Source organism: Urocampus carinirostris, chromosome 9 (genome assembly GCF_059441175.1).
Source record: "Urocampus carinirostris isolate Australia breed hairy pipefish chromosome 9, RoL_Ucar_1.0, whole genome shotgun sequence".
NCBI classification, from domain to species: Eukaryota; Metazoa; Chordata; class Actinopteri; order Syngnathiformes; family Syngnathidae; genus Urocampus; species Urocampus carinirostris.
The window spans coordinates 41,878,550-41,905,661 of NC_142357.1; the positions used below are offsets into that span (position 1 = coordinate 41,878,550).

The window sequence follows — 27,112 nt, forward strand, 5'->3', positions numbered from 1 at the left end:
ACGGCGAGATAAGAGCACGCCAACGAATGGTACACATGCATAACATTCAAAAAGCTTTATATATGCTGAAGGATTTCATACATTTGACTATAAAGGATTTTATACGATTGAATAGCATTTATTGAGTGCAGAGAAGATTTTCACTGAGTAGGGTTATAGTTCAATGACAGGTCACAGCTGTTCCGAATGCGAAAGGTTTGGCTGGGGAATTTTGATAACAGTGCGATGAGTTTTCCAGACATCGCGACGCCCGGGGGGGAGGTGGGGGGGGCTTCCTTGGCACGGCCATGGGAGGAGTCGAGAACGCCATCTTGCGGGGGGGACGTGGCCGAGAGGAGAAGGCTGGAGGACTTCAACGCAGGCTAGACAGGAGACTCGAGCGACACTAATTCGACTAATTCAGGCATGATTGGATGGAGTTCACTTAGTTAAATAGTTAAAGAAATTAAATTAAAAAGTAAAAACTAAGTTTAATGCACCGTAGGCCGTGTGAAGGAATTTCTGTATGTTTCATTTATTTGATAAGAATTAGTAGAAATGCATTCGAGAAACCACATTTTTTGATAACATATCAATTTGACAATTTGAAAAAAAAAAAAAACGTGCATACTGGGGTGGCCCCTTTTATCAGGCAACAAAATTAGGCATTGCAGTTCATGAAAATAAAACAGACAGGGTAGAGTAAATGAAGATGACATGAAATGCAGTTTAAGTTTGGATTTTCTGCGCGAAATGTCAAACAAGTTTATGAAAATTAGCATGTTGCTACATCCTATAAATTAGCATGTTTGCTGACAGTCCTTAAGATAGGCGCTGATGCTAAAGAGATTCGCATATTTTAAGTCACAAGAATTAACCGTGAAACATGGTTAAACAATAACTGAATACTACAATTACATCATCTTAATATTTAGCATTAGCATGTTGCTAAATCTTTGATTGCGCCACCTCAAAGGGCTTGGCATTATAACGCTATAGCTAGCGCTGATGCTAAAGAGATTCACGTATTTTAAATCACAAGAATTAATGCGTAAAACACGGTGGAAACAACGAATGAATACTACAAGTGACATAATTTAATATTTAGCATTAGCATGTTGCTACATCTTTGAATTGCGCCACCTTAAAGGCTTTGCATCAAAACGCTATTGCTAGCGCTGATCAAAAGGGATTCACTATATTTTAAATCACAAGAATAATCGTGAAACATGGGTTAAACAGATAGACTAAATAGCTACAGATTACATGCATTTAATATTTAGCATTAGCATGTTGCTAATAATAGTCTCCAGTCTTAAGACGAGGTTATTAGAAAAGAGTCAGAAGAAGCTTGAATAGAAGATCAGCTACTTTGGGTGCTCGCACCCGTTTAATGTCTCCTCTGTGTTGATAAGTTAGGATGCAGCGATCTCTCTCACAACAACGACTTGACGAGGAGGAGGAAAAGAGGAGAGAGTCGCTGCATCCTAATTTCAACACAGAGGGTCACATTAAACGGGGTGAGAGCACCCAAAGTAGCTGTTTTTATTAAGCTTTTCTGATTTTTTAATAACTCGTTTAAGACTTGGAGATATTATTAGCAACATGCTAATGCTAAATATTAAAATGATGTAATTGTAGTATTTAGTTATTGTTTAACCATGTTTCACGATTAATTCTTGTGATTTAAAATATGTGAATCCCTTTAGCATCAGCGCTAGCAATAGCGTTTTGATGCAAAGCCTTTAAGGTGGCGCAATTCAAAGATGTAGCAACATGCTAATGCTAAATATTAAAATTATGTCATTGTAGTATTCATTCGTTGTTTCACCGTGTTTTACGATTAATTCTTGTGATTTAAAATACGTGAATCTCTTTAGCATCAGCGCTAGCTATAGCGTTATAATGCCAAGCCTTTGAGGTGGCGCAATTCAAAGATTTAGCAACATGCTAATGCTAAATATTAAGATGATGTAATTGTAGTATTCAGTTATTGTTTAACCATGTTTCACGGTTAATTCTTGTGACTTAAAATATGCGAATCTCTTTAGCATCAGCGCTATTTAAGGATGTAGCAACATGCTAATTTATAGGATGTAGCAACATGCTAATTTTCATAACTTGTTTGACATTCGCGCAGAAATCCAAACTTAAACTGCATTCATGTCATTTCATTTACTCTACCTGTTGTTTTATTTTCATGAATGCATGCTAATTTTGTTGCCTGGATAAAGGGGCACAGTATGCACGTTTTTTTTTTTTTTCAAATTGTCAAAATTGATATGTTATCAAAAAATGTGGTTTCTCGAATGCATTTCTATAATTTTATCAAATAAATGAAACATACAGAAATTCCTTCACACGGTACGGTGCATTAAACTTAGTTTTTAACTTTTTAATTTAATTTCTTTAACTATTTAACTAAGTGAACTCCATCCAATATGGCTGAATTAGTCGAATTAGTGTCGCTCGAGTCTCTGTCTAGCCTGCGTTGAAGTCCTCCAGCCTTCTCCTCTCGGCCCACGTCCCCCCGCAAGATGGCGTCTCGACTCCTCCCATGGCCGTGCCAAGGAAGCCCCCCCCCTCCCCCCCGGGCGTCGCGATGTCTGGAAAACTCATCGCCTGTTATCAAAATTCCCCAGCCAAAACCTTTCGCATTCGGAACAGCGTGACCTGTCATTGAACTATAACCTACTCAGTGAAAATCTTCATTGCACTCAATAAATGTATTCAATCGTATAAAATCCTTTATAGTCAAATGTATGAAATCCTTCAGCATATATAAAGCTTTTTGAATGTATGCATGTGTATCCATTCGTTGGCGTGCTCTTATCTCGCCGTTCTCCCGTCTTATTCCTCTCCTGTTGTTGTTTTAGGTGATTTCTTCGTCGCAGGCTCGGCTGGCCTACCTCACTCAATTGGGAGAGCTGGTGTCTTATGGGGGGAGATCCTATTCTGCCACCATGATGGTAAGACTAAACTCCATTAATGCTCATCATGTGGAATCTTAGTCCCAAAATGAGCGTTTGTGGTAGAATAATTCGAAAACTTCAAGAAACCGTCGCTTTAACAAATATGGAGCGGTAACACACGCAGCAAAGAAGACAATATTGACAGGCAAATAGTTTCCTTTTTTTCTTTGTTCGTTTGTTGCTTCACTCGGATTATGAAGTGTAAAAAAATACATCTTAAAATGTAGTCGAAAATTAATAGTTTTTCTTGAGGTAGAGAGCGAGAGTGAATTATAGAGAGAGAGAGAATTAGAGAAGTAGAGAAAGAGAGAGAGTTAGAGAGGTAGGAAGAGAGAGAGCGAGAATTATAGGTAGAGAGAGAGAGAATTAGAGAGGTAGAGACAAAGAGAATAAGAGAGGTAGAGAGAGAGAGAGAATTAGAGAGGTAGGGAGAGAGAGAGAGAGTTATAGATAGAGAGAGAGAGAATTAGAGAGGTGGTGAAAGAGAATTAGAGAGGTAGGATGAGAGAGAGAGAGAGAGAGAGACTTAGAGCGGTAGGGAGAGAGAGAGAGAGAGAGAGAGACTTAGAGAGGTAGGGAGAGAGAGAGAGAGAATTATTGGGAGAGAGAGAGAGAATTATAGGTATATAGAGAGAGACTGAGAGAGAATAATAGGTAGAGAGATAGAGAGAATTATTGGCAGAGGGAGAGAGAGAGAGAGAATTAAAGGTATAGAGAGAGAGAGACGGAGGGAGAGAATTATAGGTAGAGAGAATTATTGGTAGAGGGAGAGAGAGAGAATCAAAGGTATAGAGAGAGACTGAGGGAGAGAATTATAGGTGGAGAGAGAGAATTGTAGGTAGAAAGAGAGAGAGAGAATTATAGGTAGAGAGAGAGAGAGAGAGAGAGGGAGAATTATAGGTTTAGAGAGAGAGGCTGAGAGAAACTCCAAGAAACTGTCACTTTAAGAAATATTGAGCGGCAAAAAAAATACATCTTAAAATACATCTTAAAATTGAGTGTAAGATAAATCATTTTTCTTGTGCCACTTTGCAAATATTTGCAAATATTATTGCTCTTATAGTTAAAATGTATGCATCAGATACATTTTCTCATTTTAGGTGTATATATATATTTAGAGAGAGAGAGAGAGAAAGAATTATAGGTAGAGAGAGAGCAAGAGAGAGATAAAGAAATATAGGTAGAGAGAAAGAGAGAGAATTAGAGAGGTAGAGAGAGAGAATTATTGGTAGAGAGAGAGAGAGAGAGAGAGAATTAGAGAGGTTGAGAGAATTATTGGTAGAGAGAGAGAGAGAGAGAGATAATTATAGGTAGAGAGAGAGGGAGAGAGAGAGAGAGAGAGAGAACACCCAAGCGGCCATGTCACTCGGGTCAGGGTGACACAACACACTCTTCTGTTTAACAGCAGGGCCTGACAGCGTTCGCTGGTTTACCCCTTCTACATCATATGGGTGCCCTGCCCATCCCTTAGAACGCGTCTGAACATCCCACTATCCTTTTACAACAGTCCTGTATATGTTATAGTTATAGGGTCACTAAATATGAGAGGATGTGGAAGTAAAGCGACTGAGTGGAAGTAAGAGGAGATTGGGTGGATGATGATTTTTTTCTGCCCTCGTGTTTTTTCACTTACCACCGCCCAGCTTCAGGAAAGAGAAGTGTTGGTGAGCCTTTTGGTGGGAGCCAAGTACGGCATGAGTCAGGTCATCAACCACAAGCTCAACGTCATCTCCACCTTGGTGGAGTTCAGCAGCATCAGCCGCGTGGAGTTGCTCTCCGAATCCGACAAAGTCAGCCTGCTGAGAATTTCCCTGCACGACATGAAGGTATCCGACTTATTAAGATCGATTTCTTTGAGAATTTGCATGTTCTCCCAAGGCTTGCGTGGGTTTCCTCCGGGCACTCCGGTTTCCTCCCACATTCCAAAAACATGCATGTCAGGTTGATTGGCTTCACCGAAATCTCCCTAGGTGTGAATGAGCGAGTTGTCTGTCTCTGTGATTGGCAACCAGTTGAGGGTGTCCCCTGCCCACTGCCCGAAGATACCTGGGATGGGCTCCAGCACTCCCGCGACCCTACTGAGGATAAGCAGTGCAGATAATGGATATAGAATGCCGGTAAAAAAGAATAGACACGGACAACTGCGCTCTTTTTGGATCTGGCCATGGAAAAAGCAGCGTTTGCTAAGAAACGGTGTATATAGAGCCAAGAACTTGTCTCTTTACAGGAAATTAACAGGAAATACTGATCTCCACCTTGTATGGACACTAGATGCATCACGGTTACACAATCGTTTTGAGACCTGTTCCAGATGTTTTTCCACAGAAGTTCATACAGAGTCTACAGACTCAACGATATTCCCCCCTTTGATGATTTCAAATCATCTACCAAAGTCTATCTTGCAAACGGTTGAAATCAGGTCCAGTCTACATTAGAAAAGTGCTTGAATTTGGGTTGAAGTGTTTGTAAATGCTTGAAGTCGGTGCCGTGTTGCCGATTAAGAGTATCCATTGCAATGCAGCGGCTGCTTTAGGACAACCTCGGGGCTATCATGTCATCAGCGGTGGTGTCTCAAACACAAAATAAGGATCCAAAAACTAATAAATCAATGAACAAAAAACAAACAAACCTAAAAACAAAAACCGACAAAAAAGACTGAAATGATCCAAAACAACAATTAAAAGACGACTGAACAATTTGACCAAATATCCATCCATTCATCCTTATCCTCAGTAGGGTCGCGGGGGTGCTGGAGCCCATCCCAGCTATCTACGGGCAGTGGGCAGGGGACACCCTGAACTGGTTGCCAGCCAATCACAGGGCACACAGGGACAGACAACTCACTCGCTCATTCACACCTAGGGACATTTACTCACTCGCTCATTCACACCTAGGAACATTTACTCTCTCGCTCATTCACACCTAGGGACATTTACTCACTCGCTCATTCACACCGAGGGACATTTACTCACTCGCTCATTCACACCTAGGGACATTTACTCACTCGCTCATTCACACCTAGGGACATTTACTCACTCGCTCATTCACACCTAGGAACATTTACTCTCTCGCTCATTCACACCTAGGGACATTTACTCACTCGCTCATTCACACCTAGGGACATTTACTCACTCGCTCATTCACACCTAGGGACATTTACTCACTCGCTAATTCACACCAAGGGACATTTACTCACTCGCTCATTCACACCTAGGGACATTTACTCACTCGCTCATTCACACCTAGGGACATTTACTCACTCGCTCATTCACACCTAGGGACATTTACTCACTCGCTAATTCACACCTAGGGACATTTACTCACTCGCTCATTCACACCAAGGGACATTTACTCACTCGCTCATTCACACCTAGGGACATTTACTCACTCGCTCATTCACACCTAGGGACATTTACTCACTCGCTCATTCACACCTAGGGACATTTACTCACTCGCTAATTCACACCTAGGGACATTTACTCACTCGCTCATTCACACCTAGGGACATTTACTCACTCGCTCATTCACACCTAGGGACATTTACTCACTCGCTCATTCACACCGAGGGACATTTACTCACTCGCTCATTCACACCTAGGGACATTTACTCACTCGCTCATTCACACCTAGGGACATTTACTCACTCGCTCATTCACACCTAGGGACATTTACTCACTCGCTCATTCACACCTAGGGACATTTACTCACTCGCTAATTCACACCTAGGGACATTTACTCACTCGCTCATTCACACCTAGGGACATTTACTCACTCGCTCATTCACACCTAGGGACATTTACTCACTCGCTCATTCACACCGAGGGACATTTACTCACTCGCTCATTCACACCTAGGGACATTTACTCACTCGCTCATTCACACCTAGGGACATTTACTCACTCGCTCATTCACACCTAGGAACATTTACTCTCTCGCTCATTCACACCTAGGGACATTTACTCACTCGCTCATTCACACCTAGGGACATTTACTCACTCGCTCATTCACACCTAGGGACATTTAGTCACTCGCTCATTCACACCTAGGGACATTTACTCACTCGCTAATTCACACCTAGGGACATTTACTCACTCGCTCATTCACACCTAGGGACATTTACTCACTCGCTCATTCACACCTAGGGACATTTACTCACTCGCTCATTCACACCTAGGGACATTTACTCACTCGCTCATTCACACCGAGGGACATTTAGTCACTCGCTAATTCACACCAAAGGACATTTACTCACTCGCTCATTCACACCGAGGGACATTTACTCACTCGCTCATTCACACCTAGGGACATTTACTCACTCGCTCATTCACACCTAGGGACATTTACTCACTCGCTCATTCACACCTAGGGACATTTACTCACTCGCTCATTCACACCTAGGGACATTTACTCACTCGCTCATTCACACCTAGGGACATCTACTCACTCGCTCATTCACACCTAGGGACATTTACTCACTCGCTCATTCACACCTAGGGACATTTACTCACTCGCTCATTCACACCTAGGGACATTTACTCACTCGCTCATTCACACCAAGGGACATTTACTCACTCGCTCATTCACACCTAGGGACATTTACTCACTCGCTAATTCACACCTAGGGACATTTACTCACTCGCTCATTCACACCTAGGGACATTTACTCACTCGCTCATTCACACCTAGGGACATTTACTCACTCGCTCATTCACACCTAGGGACATTTACTCACTCGCTAATTCACACCGAGGGACATTTACTCACTTGCTCATTCACACCGAGGGACATTTACTCACTCGCTCATTCACACCGAGGGACATTTACTCACTCGCTCATTCACACCTAGGGACATTTACTCACTCGCTCATTCACACCTAGGGACATCTACTCACTCGCTCATTCACACCTAGGGACATTTACTCACTCGCTCATTCACACCGAGGGACATTTACTCACTCGCTCATTCACTCCGAGGGACATTTACTCACTCGCTCATTCACACCTAGGGACATTTACTCACTCGCTCATTCACACCTAGGGACATTTACTCACTCGCTCATTCACACCTAGGGACATTTACTCTCTCGCTCATTCACACCTAGGGACATTTACTCACTCGCTCATTCACACCGAGGGACATTTACTCACTCGCTCATTCACACCTAGGGACATTTACTCACTCGCTCATTCACACCGAGGGACATTTACTCACTCGCTCATTCACACCGAGGGACATTTACTCACTCGCTCATTCACACCGAGGGACATTTACTCACTCGCTCATTCACACCGAGGGACATTTACTCACTCGCTCATTCACACCTAGGGACAATTTGGACCGGCCAATTAACCTGACATGCATGTTATCGGAATGTGGGAGGAAACCCATGCAAGCACGGGGAGTACATGCAAACTCCTGTGCCGCATACGTGCTAACCACTGTGCCGCCGTGTTGCTAGTCTCGAAACAACCATCCACGATCTGCACTGCTTATCCTCAGTAGGGTCGCGGGGGTGCTGGAGCTCATCCCAGCTATCTTCGGGCAGTGGGCAGGGGACACCCTGAACTGCTTGCCAGCCACTCCCAGGGCACACAGGGACAGACAATTCGCTCGCTCATTCACACCTCGGGACAATTTGGTTAGGCCAATCAACCTGACCCTACTGAGGATAAGCGGTGCAGATAATGGATCCATGGAAGCACTTTTCCGCTGACACAGATTCGAAATCTAGGTCAACTTTCCTTTTGTGGAACCCAAGTAGCCTTAGGAATTGTACTGTAATGCGACTCTCCCCCTTTGCCTCACTCTCCCTTCCCCCTCTGGCTTCAATCATTTCCGCTTTACGCCATCTTCTTCTTCAGCCCTTCGCCTTACTGATGGACTCCCTGGCAGCCAAAGACCTCGCCTGTCTACTGGGAGGCTACTGCAAACTCCTGGTGGATCCCGGTCTCAACGTCTTCCGAACGGGGCGCCCCAAAGTCAGGGTGCACCGCATTGCTGCTGAAGAAGGTGTGTGTGAGAAGTTCACCGTAGTAGAGGGCGTGTGCTATGAAACCCTATCAAGTGAGCAACGTTTTCACTCAATCACTCTCTGACTTTCACCATTTTCAGACGTGGGGTCATTCCAGACTTGAGGGGACAAAAACACGCACGATTGTTCCATACCTGTCAACCTGTACGTTTTAGCCATAGTAGGTTTATGATGCATTTTAAGACCTGTACGAAAATCTGTACGGAAAAACGCAAATTTGTTAATGATGGGTACCATCCGGTATGCAGCGACTATCACCAAACGGCAAACCAATCAAGTCAAACGAGTTGGCCGCGGTAGCCTCTATCTCGGTATGTTTTTTTTCGTTGCAAACGAAGCCAGCTTTTGATGCTACTGTGTGCATGCGTCTGTCGCCTGGGGATTTCCCATCATGCATCATTCAAGATCGGATTTCATGTGGTGTAGTGAAAGGAAGTCCGTCTCTTTTTAGCGAACCGGCTTTTTTCAGCACAACTCATTGAAGAGAGCCGGCTTTCTACTACGGACTACTACTACTTTGTACCTGAGAACTACCTTTTTGTTCCTGATTAGCAAGAGAGGCTAGCAGTTTGAAATCTTTTGTAAAATAGTCATTTATGTTATTACTACGTTGTAACAATGTTATTATGTCGTACCTGTCAACCTGTACGTTTTTGCCGTACAAAATATTTTAAGACGTACGAGAAAATCTGTACGGAAAAACGTCAATGATGGCTACCATCCGGTATACACCGACTATCACCAAACGGCAAACCAATCAAGTCAAACGAGTTGGCCGCGGTAGCCTCTATCTCGGTATGGTTTTTTTCGTTGCAAACGAAGCCAGCTTTTGATGCTACTGTGTGCATGCGTCTGTCGCCTGGGGATTTCCCATCATGCATCATTCAAGATCGGATTTCATGTGGTGTAGTGAAAGGAAGTCCGTCTCTTTTTAGCGAACCGGCTTTTTTCGGCTCAACTCATTGAAGAGAGCCGGCTTTCTACTACGGACTACTACTACTTTGTACCTGAGAACTACCTTTTTGTTCCTGATTAGCAAGAGAGGCTAGCAGTTTGAAATCTTTTGTAAAATAGTCATTTATGTTATTACTACGTTGTAACAATGTTGTTATTATGTAATACCGGTCAACCTGTACGTTTTTGCCTTACAAAGTACGTTTATTACGCATTTTAATACATTTACGACGTACAAGAAAATCTTTACGGAAAAAACGCAAATTTGTCAATGATGGCTACCGTCTGGTATACACCAACTATCACAAAACGGCAAATCAATCGAGTCAAACGAGTTGACCGCGGTATCCTCTATCTCGGTATCGTTTTTTTTCGCTGCAAACGAAGCGAGCGGTCTGATGCTACTGTGCGCATGCGTCTGCCGCCTGGGGATATCCCATCATGCATCATTTCGTGGTAGTTGTGTAGTGAAAGGAGGTCCGTCTCTTTGAAAGAGAACCGGCTTTTTCGACTCAACTCATTGAAAGGAGCCGGCTCTCTACTACAGACTACTACTAATTTGTACCTGAGAACTACTTTTTTTGTTCCTGATTAGCAAGACAGGCTAGCAGTTTGAAATTCATTGTAAAATAGTCATTTATGTTATTACTACGTTGTAACAATGTTATTATTGTGTAATACCGGTCAACCTGTATGTTTTGCCGTACAACGTACATTTACTGTGCATGTTAAGACGTGTACGACGTACGAGAAAATCTGTACGGAATAACGTCAATGATGGCTACCATCCGGTGTACACAGACTATCACCAAACGGCAAATCAATTGAGTCAAACCAGTTCGCCGCGGTAGCCTCTATCTCAGTATCGTTTTTTTAGTTGCTAACGAAGCGAGCGGATCGATGCTACTGTGCGCATGCGTCTGCCGCCTGGGGATTTCCCACCATGCATCATTCAACATGGGATTTTATGTGGTGTAGTGAAAGGAAGTCCGTCTCTTTTTAGAGAACCGGCTTTTTCGGCTCAACTCATTAAAAAGAGCCGGTTTTCGAACGGCTCACTTGCTTTGATGCATTATATTATGAATGATGATGTTGTATAAAGAAGTTAAGAAAAAAGGGAAGTATAAAAGAAAATGAAAAAAAGACAGGTTTGTGGTGATCCCTTTCATCAGTATATTACCAACAAAAATTTAATAATTTGAATAAGAAAATGTTTTATTCTACTTCATTCTATTTGCATGTATTTTTTCCTTCTACAGTGAAGGTCCAAGCGACTTCATTTTTGATCCTTTTTTATAATCAACCTCATTCATGTCGAGCGACTCAGTATCTCACAACAAAATGTTCATGAACAATATATATGATATCATGAAACACATGTACAATATAACATGTTAAACTACATAAATTAAAACGACAGTTTGTAAGGGCATGGAGCCCTGGAGCTTGATAGGTATGTTGTTCTGTGAGCAATGTTTTGGACTATTTAGCCAGAGACATCTGTTTTTCATTTCTGGAATGGCCTTCATACCGTAGACCCCCCGGGATATAACATGAATCCATTCTGAGGTGGGGATCGCAAAGTGAAATTGGCATATAGCGAGGTATAGAAACCTATGGTCGTTTCAGAACCCCTGATATCCGAGATAAAAACATTTGCCAAAAAACAGGAAGTCTACATTTTCACACGGGGGCAGATTTAATTTCATTAACAATGAAACGAAGTGTACTCCATCGAAAACGGCTGAATTAGTGTCTCTGGAGTCTCTGGGAAGCCCTCTTCCGAAGTCCTTTAGCTCTCTTCTTTTTGGCCCACGTCTCCCCGCAAGATGGTGTGCCGGCTCCTCCCATGGGCGTGCCAATGAAGCCCCCTGGGCTTCACCATATCGGAGAAGAGCGTCGCGACATCTGGAACAACCAAAACAACACCGAGCGTTTCTACCTCATCAGGGCCTTTCTGCGTCTAGATGCGCTGATTATCTTTAAGCCTTACGTTCCCGCCGTTCCTGTAAACAACATTTTCCACCAGGGTGCCCTGACATCGCACCATAGCCCAGCAGTGGCTCAGGAGGTAGAGCGCTCGTCTTGGGATCAAGAGATCGCAGTTCGAATCCCGGCTCCTCCGTGTTACATGTCGAAGTGTCCTTGGGTAAGACACTGAATCCCCAATGCCCCCAATAAGCAGGTTAGCGCCTTACATGGCCCCCGTGAGATTTTTCATAGCATTTGTGGCCCCCAGCTAAAACCAGTTTGACACCCCTGCCGTAAAGTGAAAATATCATAAGGCGGGGACCAATGTTCCCTCTAAGCTGCGTGTGTGCGCAATTGCGCACTGCCCAGAGCTTTTCCGCGCACAAGAAAATCTAGCCAGCTCACAAAAATCAGGGCTCAAAATTGCTAATTAAGAAGCCAATTAAGTCAAAGTTACAATGAACGAGGGTAAAAATACTCGGTTTCCCCTGACGCTGTGTTCTAAATGCGGTATTTGGAAGTCAAGGTCGAAGTAGAACCAAGTTGAGTAAAGTCAGTAGAGTTTTTCGAGAACCGGCTTCTTCGGCTCGGCTCACTAAAAAGAACCGGCTCTTTCGGGTCTTAAACGGCTCTTCAGGTGTTTTTATCTTCTTTCATCCCTACACGACCAAATATTATGTCAAATTGTGCACAAAATGACTTAAAGGAAGGGGGGGAAATAGAACAAAAAAGAAAAAAATACCTAAATGAAAGAGTAGTGAAAAGATGAGAAAAAAACAAACAAAAGGAAGAGAAAAAAAGAAGGAAAATTTCAGAAAAAAGCCAGAAAAAAGAAAAGAAAGAAAAAAAGTAAATAGAGAACAAAAAGAAAAAAGTAACAGCTAGGAAAAAATGAACAAAATGAGTTTTTTTAAATGAATTTAAAAAAGAAGTAGAAAAAAGAGGGGAAAAAGAGGAAAAAGTTTGTGTTGCATTCAAATAATTTCCAATTATACCAAGTCAATCTTGTTGCCAACATTGTACTTCCACTCAAAATGTGACTAAGTATAGTTCTGTATCTTGCAACCGACCTAATAAGCCCCCAAAAATGTTAATATTATGCGACAAAATATATCAGGAAAAAAAAGAAATGGAAATCTTGCGAAATAATTGTAAAAACAAATGAGGTTTGTAGGCCATCGTACATGAGTCAATTCATTCAAAAGTGAAAAATAATTTTGCATTGCCGGAAACTCAGCAAAATGTAACGCGATGTCAACTTTTGGACATGTTTGATCATGATTTAGTTGCCACACTTGGGATTGCCGTTGCTCACTGTTGTTTCAAGCGTTGCTCACTGACTTTGTGTGAACGCTCAGACTCCTGGAAAATTACAGGGAACATTTGTGGGGACGTGATATCCTGGGGGTCTACCATACTTCCATCACATGTTGATGTTTACCACCAGATAGAAAATCTACTCATTGTTCAACAATGACCCGACACTCGAATTCTCTTTTCAGGTTACGTTTCTCGCTGCTGCAGCGACTCGGATGACTCGACGGACGAGGACGATCCGATGGACTCTCAGAATTACAAACGGCGTGACCCGGCAAGTCAAGATTGGGAGGAACGACGGAGGGAGGAGGAAGAGAAGAGGAAAGAGGAAGAGAGACTCGAGAGGGAGGAGCAGAACGGCAAACAGGAAGTCAAGATCATCGTGACGGCGGAAGGTAAAGACTACCGGGGTGAAGAAGGTCCGGGCGCTTCGGGGAGCGGTCTGGGTCAAGCCGGGAACGAGGAACTGGGTACGGAGACCCCTTGGTACCACACGGATCTAAGGGTGACTAGCAGTTTTTCCAGCTTGTCCAGCGGCTCTTTAAGTACCGCGTTAGAGGAAAGCGGTTCCACGGTCAGAACTCCGAGAGACAACACCCAAACTTTGGATGTCCACCAGCCGTACCTTCTGGAACCCAAACGCCTTCAAGGACCGTCGAGACCGACCAATCTCAATTACCGAGTCGGCGACGAGTCCTGCCTCTGTTTATCTGATCTCTCGAAATCCGATTTCCTCTCCAGCCCGTCGGGGGCGACCAGTGACGACGAAGAGGAGGAGGACGAGGACGAGGAGGAGCGAGGAATGCTAAGACGCATTTCTAAGATCCCCAGTTGCAGAGATTTAAGGATGATCGACAGCACGCCTTTTGAGAGGACGGCCGTCAGGAGCAAGAAGAAAAAGACTCCTCCCAAAGTTCCCGTACGGACCAGTTCCATACCAGGTCACAAGGCAGGACAAGCCGAAGAACGCCTCTCCAAGGACGAAGAGTCTCTTTTCCAGACTCCTTCGCCAAACCCTAAAGCAGCTCTTTTGGTTAAGGACAATGTGTCCGAGTCTGAAGAGGAGTTTTTCGATGCGCAGGAACGGTTCACCCCTCCGGTTCCAGATCTCTCAGGTTCGTCCCTGTTATTTTCGTAACTTAGAAGCACAATTTCAGTGTTCGTTTGAGCTGTGGAAAGTGATGGGTCTCAGGGACTATGGCTCCCCAAAATTTTGTGTTATCAGGGTTGAAATTGTAAATCTGCGACAAATATATCATATAAATCTATATAGTCATTCAGTTTTAATCATCACAGTTTATTGGTAGTACAAATCAGTTATCACTTCAGATTTTTCACTTCACAAAAATATTGTACATTATACAAAACAATATTGCTGAAATATTGGTCTATACACTCGTGCAGTTTTAATCTCATCTCATCTCATCAGCCGTACCGCTTATCCTCATTAGGGTCGCGGGGGGGCTGGAGCCCATCCCAGCCATCTTCGGGCAGTGGGCAGGGGACACCCTGAACTGGTTGCCAGCCAATCGCAGGGCACACGGGGACAGACAACTCATTCGCTCATTCACACCTAGGGACAATTTGGACCGGCCAGTTCACCTGAAATGCATGTCTTTGGAATGTGGGAGGAAACCGGATTGCCCGGAGGAAACCCACGCAAGCACGGGGAGAACATACAAACTCCGCACAGAAAGTCTGGAGCTGGATTTGAACCCACGACAGGTTCCCATGACATGAACTGTGCCGCACAAGCGCTAACCACTGCGCCGCCGTGCTGCCCTGCAGTTTTAATCGTCACAGTTAATTGGTAATACAAAGCAAGTTATCACTTCAGATTTTTCAGTTCATATATTCTTCGGGGTTTGCTGTCCCGTCACAGTTGTAATGCCTTCTCAAGGTCCAATCCATTATCATCCTCATAGCGTCACCAGGAATATAATTGAGTCCATTTTGGCAGAAAAGTCATTTTCTTGCTAGGAGTATTCTTTTGTTTATCTTTCGTCGAAACGTTCGCTTCAACACACGTGTTTTCCTTGCCTCCGCGATCTTCCGAAGAATTTCTCCACCGTTTTTTCGTGCCGGAATTATTGCCGTTGTTATCACTTTCTGCATTATGTTTCGACTTATCACTGAAACCGAAGAGATTACCAATTTTGTGTTGATTTTCACCTAATACTAACTGTTTTTTCGGAGACATACTTAACCTTCACCTTCCCTCGAAACAACGAGATCTCGTTTGCCGAGATCGGCGTGCAGACGAAAACTCAAACCGCGAGACCGACGAACAGCCTGACGAAAAGTTTGGAGTGCGGTAAATCTTTGTTAAAAAAAAAAAGTAATAGGGTAAAAATGACAAATTGTTGTCAAAAAAGTTGCGTCCCGGGGACGCGCGTTGACTTGACACAATGCGTCCCCAGCAAAAATCATGCGTCTAGGACGCAGGGACGCCGGCAAACCAGAACACTGCAATTTTGTAACTCAATTTTGATATAAAATTTGTCTTTCATCTTGCAGACGTGGAGCTTGCGGATCGACGGAACGCGAATCGTTTGAGTGGAACCTGGAATTCTTTTCCAGGATCTCCCGGAAAAGAACCGTCCTCGCCCCGTTCCGATAAAGTTCAGCCTTCTGATATGAAGAAAGAACATGAAGATCTTAAACGTTCCACAAATACAGCTAATAACCTCGTTAACCAACCACATCCTGCAGAGAAACCAGAAGTAAAGGTCAAACCACCGTTGGCACCTAAGCCCCAGTTGCCTCCCAAACCTCAAATGATTCCACCCAAGTCTCCTAAACACGGGAAATCCTATGCCCACTGCAATGGGGATGCCCGTGGACCTCTGTCTTCAGACCTTCTGGAAATGGAGCCGGATACGATGGAGTTCAAGTCCGTGACGTACGGTACGGGAGGTTTGGCTCCGTCGACGCCACTCATCACCGCCGTACGATGTAACAAGCAACCGTTACCGATAACAACGCTCCAAACATGGGACCAAAAGGAAAATAGGCCAAAAGAGAACGGAGAACATATTTCCAAAGACAAAACGTACATTCCTGACAGAAAAGTCCCCTCAGAAGTCACAAATAGCCATGGGACAACACACCTTCAACAAAACCCGTCTACTATCCCTCGCTCAAATTCCGGTTCCAAGTTATCTACTCCTCCTCCAGTACCACCTAAACCTACGTCCCCCAGAATATTCCATCCCTTGAAATTAGCGGCAAGCTCTCCAACTTCTCCGACAGATCCGAACAAAAGCATCTATAAAGACGGCGCGAGTCCACAAAACGGAATTCACCCCTGGGGCAGCCGTAACGGCAGTGTCCAGTCAGGATCAAGAAGGGTCTCCGTGAGCCATGAGAGCCTGTCACCCAAAAACGCAGATGCCACGATGGCCAGCTCCCTCTCCTCCAATAGCTCTAAAGCGGTTATCAGCCAGGAAAGTAGAGAAGAGCGAAGATCGGGATCTGGTTCGGATCTTAGAAGTAGTTCTTCTAGCCTTGGAGGTAGACTACCTGCCTCTGCTCTCAGAGGGAAGATCCAAGCACTCCCCTGGTACATGACTCGCTCACAGGAGATTTTAGGGACACTGGACTACCCCTCTACCAGCTCTATCAATGGTGATACATCTGGATTTGGGTCCGGTTTGTCTGTAGCAAGTGTGTTGTCTGATACCAACAAGACCCCTCTTAAGGAGAAAGAAACCATGACTTCAAAACCAGGCGTGAGAGGGAATCTTCTAGAGGATGGGGCTGAGGTCGTCATAGCCACCATTAAAGAAGCAGGGGAAGTTAGTATGTTTTTGAGAAAGGTCAACGAGACCAACGGCTCACATCCAAACCTCAATTTTGCAAGCAACAGCACACAGGTTTCATCGGAACAGCCTCAGTCGCGGACCCACTCTGCGGTCGGGATCGGAGGCATATCCAACATGCAGGTCGGGGGAGACTCGCCGACGTCCTCGGTCGGGGGCGGCACCCCGCCGCAACAGCGAGAACCCTGCGGCTGTCATACCGTTTACGCCAACTGCTTCAGTGGCGACAACGAGGAAGGCATCAGCTTCGACGAGGAGTTGACCGTTTACGAGTTCTCCCGGCGGACGCGTCCCAAAACGGCACGACCTCCCCCTGTCCCTTCTCCCAAGCCCAACATCCTCTCACTTTTACGAGACAACCCCCGTCCGCTTTCCACCTTGTCCACCGCTTCGTCCGAACTCAGCCCGTTGGTTTCGTGTCCGGTGTCTCCGACGACCTCGCTCCGGGGTCCGCTTCATTCGCTTACCAACAAGAACTACGGTGGCCTGAAAGGGGGTTTTGCCTCCCTGCGACAAGATATAGATCAGCTTCTGTTGGTTTTAGAGAGGGCGCTGCAAGAACAGCACGGCGCAGGGCCTGACCCGAATCACAACAGAAGCCAAGGGGACTGTTGTACAGGGTGCAGCACCGCTAGCATGACAGAAGCCGAGAGGACCCTTCTCCAAGCCGAGGCTCGGCGATTGGCTTCCGGGTGTCAGCGGGCCACGCGTGTCGGCTGGGCTCCTGACGAAGCGCTCCGGTCACTGTCCAATAGTTTTGGCGCTCTGGTTCAGCTATCGGCGGCTTGCATGCGCCCAAGCTCGTGTTCGGACTGCCGTGACGCGAGCTTGGACGACGATAGCCAGGAGCCCATGGATAAGCTGAAGGAGATCGTGGCCCTGTACCGAGAATTCGTCGGGGCTGTCGAGACAGCCGGGACCGGGGGTAAAACCGGAGGGGTCAACGGGTCTGGACAGAGCCAAGGGGAAGGCGACGGAGTCAGGTTGCTCGCCAAACGTTGCACTGTACTCATCTCGTCCGTGTTCGCGCTCACGCAGCTGTTCCGGACACCCGCGTCGGTCTCTTCGGAAACTACGAGCGGGGTACCCCTTAACTTCTAACCGCACTAAAAGATACGAGAGGTACGGATCCTTTGTTCTTGTACAGTAAGTGCCATGCACACCACACATATCTACAAGAAACCGAGGGGAGAAAACTTTGCCTGGCCTCATTGTGGATGCGTTTGGACTATGCATTTGTACATAGGAGTTTTCTAACTCTAATATTTCTCTTATTTTACTACAACCCGTGTATGTACGTAGACATGAATTCTCCGTTTTATGTATTTATGTATTTATTTTTTACAGTATTTGCACCATGGTCTCCGGTGGTTAAAAATATGAAACTATGGACGTCACTGGAGTTTTTTTAATTTGACCTTGTATGGAATACAGTATTATACTCGCGTTGGTTCATCCACTCCACAAGGTGTAATCTGTAAACTATCCCATTTTTAATCATGACACGTAGCAGTCTATTTTACCAAGAAACCCTCACAGATGCACAAAAATGAAACCGTTTGTTTTATTCGTGCATGTTTGCACATTTTTTTTTAAAGTTTCTGATATACAGTGATACCTCGGTACTTGAAGAACTCTGTATTCGAGTTTTTGCTTCGGTATTCGGACGAAAAATCCAAACCTGAACACATCCGATTAAGAAAGCAACCATCTTGGCTACTCAGGGTCAGTTAGCTTCAATTAGCGAGGGATTCAAAGATTTGACAGCGCTGTTTTCAGCCAATCAGAACGCGAGGCAGACGACAAGCCCTTCCAAAGGATGGCGTGCTAGGGGCTTCACCAACTCATCGTGCAAAGGATCGATGGGAACCGAAACAAAGTTACTTGTTCTACGCAAGAGTTTTAGTTTTATGACGCTGCTGTTGGTCGGTTAGTGGTCAGTGAGAGTAGTTTGTAAGAGATTGCGGCCACTTTACTTGCACTTTCTTTTGAGTAAATCACTGCGCCTTCGTTAGCATACCCTGTTAGTGTACGACAAAGACAAATGAAAACGAAGGTGGCGTTTCGTATTAAAAGTGAAACTTGTAAATTATGGAATGGATATGATTTGCAGTTTCCATATGTCCCTCACCAGGGACTCGGAATGGGTGAAGTTGGCACCACTCGTTTCCTAAATTTGACGTCCTGGGTCACTCATTACTATATCTACCGTAAAATCCGGACTATAGAGCGCACCTGATTATAAGCCGCACTCACCACGTTTTAAGAGGATAACTGCTTTTCTACTTACACAAGCCGCACCTGTATATAAGCCGCATGCGCCCACATTAAAACATGTAACACAATCACAAAATTAACCCAAACCCGACTTTGAGTCCCGCGATTGTAACTGAATAAAAAGTACACAGTCCAAAAAGCACAGCCGGCAAATTGAACGGAAAATGATACCGGTACTTAAGGTTTGATGCGGACCTGCAGAGTCCGGGTACCCGTTGAAACTAATCCAAGGAAAAAAAGTCTATATTTCCAAAGGTAAGGGTGGGAAAAATATATGTCCACTATTGTCCGCCGCGACAACAGGTCTCACTCACTTTTACCCCACTTCCCGTCAGCCCGCGTTTGCTCCGGCCCTCTTTTTTAATTCGCAAAACATATCAGAATAAGTGTCTCAAATAAATACATGACAAAAATATACAGTTGCAAATACATATTATACATCGGTTACACATATTTACAAAGCAAGACGGTACACCGAGAGTTTTCAAAGCTTTAATAAAAATATTATAACTTTCATCCCAAACCGTGCCTGTGAAGGGTAGCAAAAAGCTACTAGCAACACGCTCGCAAGACAGTCGACAGCTCTGTTAAAAAAACATACCGTACTAGTAGTAATCACAATTAACCGTCCTCGTCTTCCTCCTTATAAATTACGTCATCAAAGTTGTCTTCCCCAGTATGGGAAAGAGATTAAGTCAAATAGACGTCGTCCCACGCTCCCTTATTCAAAAACACGCTAGCAACACGCTCGCAAAGTAAAGTTTACGTGCGGTCGCTCTGTTTCCTTCTTTATCGGACTGCTCGATTGCGTTTAGCTTGAAAGTTGCGTCATGTGCCTTTCTTTTTGCAATTTGCATGATGGGGATATGTCTACGTTAATTTCATTTGTGCACAAGCTAAGAAGTTGCAGTCTTCCTCGGCGCATATATTTCACCGGTCTAAATCTTACCTTTTGTACTCGAGCGCCGCTGGCGGCTGTTAGAAAAATGACATCAATTGGCCGCATCACTGAATAAGCCGCAGGGTTGAACGTTTGGGAAAAAAGTAGCTGCTTATAGTGCGGAATTTACGGTATATACCATTATCCTCACAAATCTGAATCTATTCCTATGTGTAGTTGGTACGGGGCTTCTGACTTGGTCATAGATCGTGTAAGGTTTTAACATTTCCTAAACTGAAATCTGACTCCTAATTCCTTACAGTTGGAGCGTATTCAGAAGTCGGAGAAGTTATTGAACCGAGTATAGTCCACATATTAATTTCTTAGCCGAATCCAACAGTTGAACACATCTTTCTTCCTTGCTAATTACAATCGTGTGTGTAGAAAGAGAGCGAGCGGCAGGGGCTCCTGGTTGCCCACTTTTATGACACATGGCGATCAAATGTCCAGCCCCATGACCAAGCCTCTGACTGATTGGTCTGCGCCGTCCTTGATGCAAATATCCCAATCGTCTTTTGAAGCTTGGGAGAAGGGTGAGAGGTCATCGCCGGACAGAATAGCTTTATTGTTTTAATAAGCTTATTATATCGAATACGATAACTATTGTCGGAAGCCCAGCAGAATGCGCGTTCACGCCAGGGGGGGGAGGATTTTGCAGAGGAGTCGAAATCAGGCACTACACATCAACGGTTGATATTGTAATTTGCTTTACAAAATAGAAATGCCAACTCATTTTTTTCCTCCCAAAATATCTTTATTTACCAATTTAAATTTAAAGTGTTTTTAATGGATATTTTGGTTACGCTGATTACAATTGTTCCAGCGGAAAAAACGATACCGAGATAGAGGATACCGCGGCGAACTCGTTTGACTTGATTTGCCAATTCGTGATAGTCGGTGTATACCGAATGGTACCCATCATTGACAAATTTGCGTTTTTCCGTACAGATTTTCTCGTACGTCGTACACGTATTAAAATGCATCATAAGCGTACTTTGTACGGCAAAAACCTACAGCTTGACAGGTATGATGTTTTAATATTATTTGTATTTCTGCTTGTTGAGGTACGTTTTTTAGGAATATTTTGGCTATGTCGGAGGCATAGGAACATATACAAATAATCTTACTTTGTATGGGAAAAAATCTTCTGGTTCATAAACAATCCCGAATGGGTTACAATCAAGTACCGAGGTATAACTGTAGTAGCGTCATAAAACCCGTATCAAATAGTACTATTACAAATCAGGGAGCGTACTTCTGACTGTTACAGATTGCACCTTTGAATAAGACACTATGTGTTGCGTTTGTTTTTTCTAAACTCCAGCATTTTTCAAATACTCATTTAAACATCCTGCAGTATTGTAACGTAGTTCCCATCCAAAAGACATCTTCTATGTATATAAAGCCATCCTATATTTTCTGCAAATGTGAGAGCAAGGACCACGGCGAAAAAGGAGGAAAGGTATTTTGGGAATATCAGAAAATAGACTGTTGACGCGGTTTTATGTAGCAATGATCCAAAGTCTTACCCGCGACCATCTATTGACGTCAATGCTAACGTTAACTTTGCTAGCAGTGAATGATCCTCATGCCTTAGTTTATGGCTATGCAAATTCCTCTCCTCTCTATACTACTTTTGTCTAGTCGTGCCAATGTCGAAAATCCGTCACTGCGTTATGTTTGACTGAAGAATAACCGAGGATCAATGTTCCTTCTAAGCTGCGTGTGTGCGCAATTGCGCACTGCCCAGAGCTTTTCCGCGCACAAGAAAATCGAGCCGGCTTACAAAAATCAGGGCTCCAAATTGCTAATTAAAAAGAGAATTGAGTCAAAGTTACAGTGCATGAAGGTGAAAATACACGGGTTCCCCTGACGCTGTGTTCTAAATGCGGTATTTGGAAGTCAAGGTCGAAGTAGAACGAAGTTGAGTCAAGTCAGTAGAGTTTTTCGAGAACCGGCTTCTTCGGCTCGGCTCACTAAAAGGAACCGGCTCTTTCGGGTCCTGAACGGCTCTTCGGGTTGTTTTTGCTTCTTTAATCCCAACATGACCAAATATGATGTAAAATTATGCACAAAATGACTTAAAGGAAGGGGGGAATAGAACAAAAGAAAAAAATACCAAAATGAAAAAGTAGTGATGAGCTGGGAGAAACAAAACGAGCAGGAAAAATTCAGGAAAAAAGCCACAAGAAAAGAAAGAAGCAAATAAAGGGAAAAATGTAATAGAGAACAAAAAAGTAACAGTTAGGAAAAAATAAACACAGTGAGATTTTAAAAAAAAAGGAATAAAAAAAAGTGAGAAAAAACTGGGAAAAAGAGAAAAAGTTTGTGTTGCATTCAAATAATTTCCAATTCTATCAAGTCAACATTGTACTTCCACTAAAAAAGGTAACTAAATACAATTGTGTATCATGCAACCGACTCAATAAGCCCCCCAAAATGTTAGTAATATGCGATAAAGGATACCAGGAAAAAAAAGAAATGGAAATCTTGTGAAAGAATTGTAAAAACAAATGACGTTTGTAGGCAATTGTGCATGAGTCAATTCATTCAAAAGTGAAACTCAGCAAAATCTGACTTGATGTCAAGTTTTGGACAGTTTTGATAATGACTTAGTTGCCACACTTGGGATTGCCGTTGCTCACTGTTGTTTCAAGCGTTGCTCACCGACTTTGTGTGAACGCTCAGACCCGGGGAAAATTACGGGGAACATTGCCGAGGATGTTTCTTTGTCGGAAACCTTGGCCGTGTGTTTCCATTTCATTTGGCGACATTCGGCAAAGTTTGCATGGTATTCGAAGATCTCAATACGAAGACTGCATATTGATATCTGTCAGTGTTAGCTTGACCTGCTCGGTAACACCACATATGATTAAAAACAGGTTTTAAAAACCTACCGATCCTAGAAAGGAAAAAAAATACGATTTGCGTCCCAATATCAACTCATAATGTGCACCTAACAGACTCAAGCGGGGGAAAAAAACTTACTGTGTTTGTGCCACCTCATTGTTTGTTTTGCTCCTCGGTTATATTTGTACATTTCATCCGCAGTCATGTTTATGTACCCTTCAATTATGCAGATGTTCCAAGAAATGTGTTTGGGAATAAAAACACACGTTGACTATGAAAATGTTCTGATTTGTTCATTGGTATAGACAAGTCAAGTCATTTTTTATTTGTGACGCCCTTAATCACAAAGAGTCTCAAAGGGCTGCACAGTTTATTGCACAGATTATTATTTTCAGACTATTATGCCACCGTCCCCTGATCTGAAACCGTAGGAGAAAATGTAGGTTCGATAATCTTTTAAGTCTTCTTACGTGATTTAATAAAGTACACCAAAGCCTGCCATGAGGGGGAGCCTTTTATTTCGTCATCCCAAAGAAACTCAGAGAACTCCAGACATAACAACGCTTTTATAGCTTCAGTTTGAGTACAACCCAAAAGGCCTGCCCTAGTCCTCAGTAAAAACAAGGAAGATGCTGTCGTACCCTTATTAGGACATGTTGTTCGCCTCAGTTTGCTCAGAGAGTCCTTGAAGAGGGGCCGTGCAGGTCTCATGTCCTTTTAGGGAAACTCAACTGTCTTGCCAAGGATCTTCTCGAATGATGTCAACATTCCCTCACTACTGTAAGCAATGTAAGCAAGTCTTTCTACATTTCTAAATGTATGCAACTCTATTCTACAAATGCAAGTCTATTTTCCACAACAAAACCAACATGAGGGCAAGGAAAAACTCCAAAACCTCAACATGAGGAAAATTAAGAAACCTTGAGAAGGGACCGCACATGTGGTAATCCCCCTTTCAGGATGACCAGGCTGCAACAGATGTCACAATAACAAATAGTACACAGATAGTGTCAACAAAAAAATCTAGGTTATTCATATGCTATAGAGTAGAAGTGTGTTTTAAGCTTCGATTTAAACATTTCCACTGAGGTTGCAGATCGGATCTCAGGGGGAAGAGCATTCCACAGCACCGGGGCCTGAAAGAAGAAAGCTCTGCGGATTTCTTCTTGGCTCTTGGGATCACGAGTAGACCAGCGTTTTCAGAGCGAAGCCTCTGGACCGGAACATAGGGGGAAATTAAATCTGAAAGATATGAGGGAGCAAGTCCATGCATGATTTTGTATACTACCTTAAAATCACATCTTAAGCTAACAGGGAGCCATGGCAGGTTAGCTAAAATCGGGGTCATGTGATCAAACTTTCTTGTCTTAGTTAAAAGCCTGGCTGCAGCATTTTGTACCAGCTGAAGGCTCTTGATTTTGGACTTGGGGAGACCGGAGAGTAGTGCATTACAGTCATCGAAACGGGAGGTAACAAACGCGTGAATTATAATCTCCGCATCCGACTGAGACAGCATAGGACGAATTTTAGCAATGTTGCGAAAATGGAAGAAAGCGGTTCTAGTCATATTCTTAACGTGTGTTTGAAAGGACCGATGGGGGTCAAATATGACACCTAAATTTTTAACTGAGTCACTGGGTGATCTTACATTTGTCAATGTTCAGAGCCGTTTTTGAGAACAAGTCACGGCATTTAGATTTAGAACTAACATTTCTGTCTTTTCAAAGTTAAGGCACAAGAAATTGAGTGACATCCACTCTTTTATCTCAGTGAGGCAGGCCTCCAAATTTCCACAATTTAGTGTGGCAGATTCCTCCAACGGAAGATATAGTTGAGTGTCATCTGCGTAGCAGTGGAAACTGCAAAACATATTCACAGGGTTGGGCTGTGGTGCGAGGTCAGGGAACCCTGGTGGAAAATGTTGTTTACAGGAACGACAGGAACGGGACGTACGGCTGATAAGATAATCAGCACATCCAGGCGCTGGTGACGCAGAAAGGCCCTGATGACGTAAAAACGCTTGGTGTTGTTTTGAGTACCCCAGACATCGGGACTCTTCTACGAGATGGTGAAGCCCAGGGGGCTTCCTTGGCGCGCCCACGGGAGGAGTCGGCATGCCATTATACGGGGAGAATATGGCCAATAGGAGAAAGCTAAAGGACTTGAGAAAAAGGCTTCCCACAGACTCCAATATTGCTAATTCTGCCATTTATCTTCTGCCTGCAAGATGGCGTGCCGACTCCTCCCATGGGCGTGCCATCTCGGAGAAGACCATCGCGATGTCTGGAATACTCAAAACACCGAGCGTTTCTACGTCATCAGGGCCTTGTTCTCAAAACAACGCCTGCCGTCCTCCGTCTGGATGTGCTTATTATCTTATCAGCAGTACGTCCCGTTCTATAAACAACATCTTCCACCACTCATGCCTGCTCTGTACTTTCACTGCTCATTGAATAAAGGCACAGTCAGTAAATATCTACAGCATTAAACTCAATAAATGTAACTTGTATTCATTCATATAAAATCCTTTATAGTCAAATGTATAAAATCCTTCAGTATTTTGGTAACATTTTTTATTATATCTAAGCCTATCCTGTTCTCAAAGAAAAGATAATTTTTAGGGGTTTTGGGTTAAATATGGGGTTGGTTCCGCCCACGGTTCAAACTCAAAATCCCAGTTTTTACGAACCAATGACACATTTTCTTTCCACAGAAACTCCACAACCACAAGATTTACTTCAGACATTTATTTGGCTGTGAGAAACTACTCATACCGTTTGTGCTTCGAGTAGGAAGAAAAAGGAAAAAAAAGCATTCATGTTCATAAAGCGCGACCGTATAAAAGGCAACACTTTAGTCGTCTGTTAAAAAATGAAAAGCTGTTTAAAGAACTAGGTCAAGTGCTTCCATTTAGACGGCAGCTTGAGCTTTTTGTGCCACTGAACATTTAAGGTTATGTGTTCCCGGTGTTATGCCGAGAAATGCATCCCTGCCGAGATCTGCATCCCCTAGCTACTATAAGCACTTTTACCTTGTTTTATCTCACGTTTATATCACTTTTCGGGAATGTAATGGCGAACATATAACCAAAACCACTTTGTCTTGCATTTGTTGGGAATGTAATACAATTTAAACCATTCCGTCTTTGTATTTATTGTGAATGTAATCGAACGGTAATGCACTCCGTATATAAATCACTTTTGAGCAGGTAACATGTTTATTTTGCCTTTTTCTACTAAAATTGCTTGTATTAAAACTGTTATGTACTCTACCATTAAGCCAGGGTTGGGTAGGGTTACTTAAACTGGATTACTTTCAATTACTTTTGGATGACTTCAAAACCAAATATGCTAATAAAAGACAAAAGAAACTAAATATGAATAAAATGATGACTCACAACACGTGGTAAGCTTTCTCTCCTGGCTTTGATCTCTGGCAAAATTAACATAAAATGCGACAGAGACGAAATAAAAATAAACCCAAACAGCTTGTGTGCTGCACAGTTCTAAGGTCTTGGGAACCTCCTGTGTGGGTTCAAATCCAGCTACCGGACTACCTGTTCGGAGTTTGTATGTTCTCCCCGTGCTTGCGTGGGTTTCCTCCGGGCACTCCGGTTTCCTCCCACATTCCAAAGACATGCATTTTCAGGTGGATTGGCCGGTCCAAATTGTCCCTTGGTGTGAATGAGCGAGCGAGTTGTCTGTCCCTGTGTGCCCTGCGATTGGCTGGCGACCAGTTCAGGGTGTCCACTGCCCAATGATTGCTGGGATCGGCTCCAGCACCCCCGAGACCCTACTGAGGATAAGCGGTGCAGCTAATGAGATGAGATGAGCTTGCCAACATCATTTTTGCCGTTCCATGTATTCCGTTACTCCCCAAGCCTTCACAAAATTGAGTTATTTCATTCATATTTAGTTTATTTCGTCTTATTAGCATATTTGCTATTGGAGTCATCCAAAAGTCATTGAAAGTAATCCAGTTAAAGTAACCCTACCCAAC

The 27,112-nt window shown here is 43.7% G+C and overlaps 2 protein-coding genes across 2 annotated transcripts in view; one reads left to right on the top strand and one right to left on the bottom strand.

Annotated features, from left to right (window-relative positions):
- Positions 1-22,420, top strand: part of frmpd1b (FERM and PDZ domain containing 1b) — a 65,067-nt gene extending 42,647 nt beyond the window's left edge. The window contains 5 exon segments of the mRNA XM_088343870.1: positions 2,856-2,948; positions 4,595-4,777; positions 8,814-9,015; positions 13,411-14,340; positions 15,743-22,420. Coding sequence (XP_088199996.1) covers positions 2,856-2,948; positions 4,595-4,777; positions 8,814-9,015; positions 13,411-14,340; positions 15,743-18,147 — 3,813 coding nt within the window. The 3' untranslated portion in view covers positions 18,148-22,420.
- The window catches only part of slc25a51b (solute carrier family 25 member 51b), a 46,020-nt gene that overhangs the window by 10,131 nt on the left and 8,777 nt on the right, over positions 1-27,112 (bottom strand). The gene's annotated exons all lie outside the window — the stretch shown is intronic.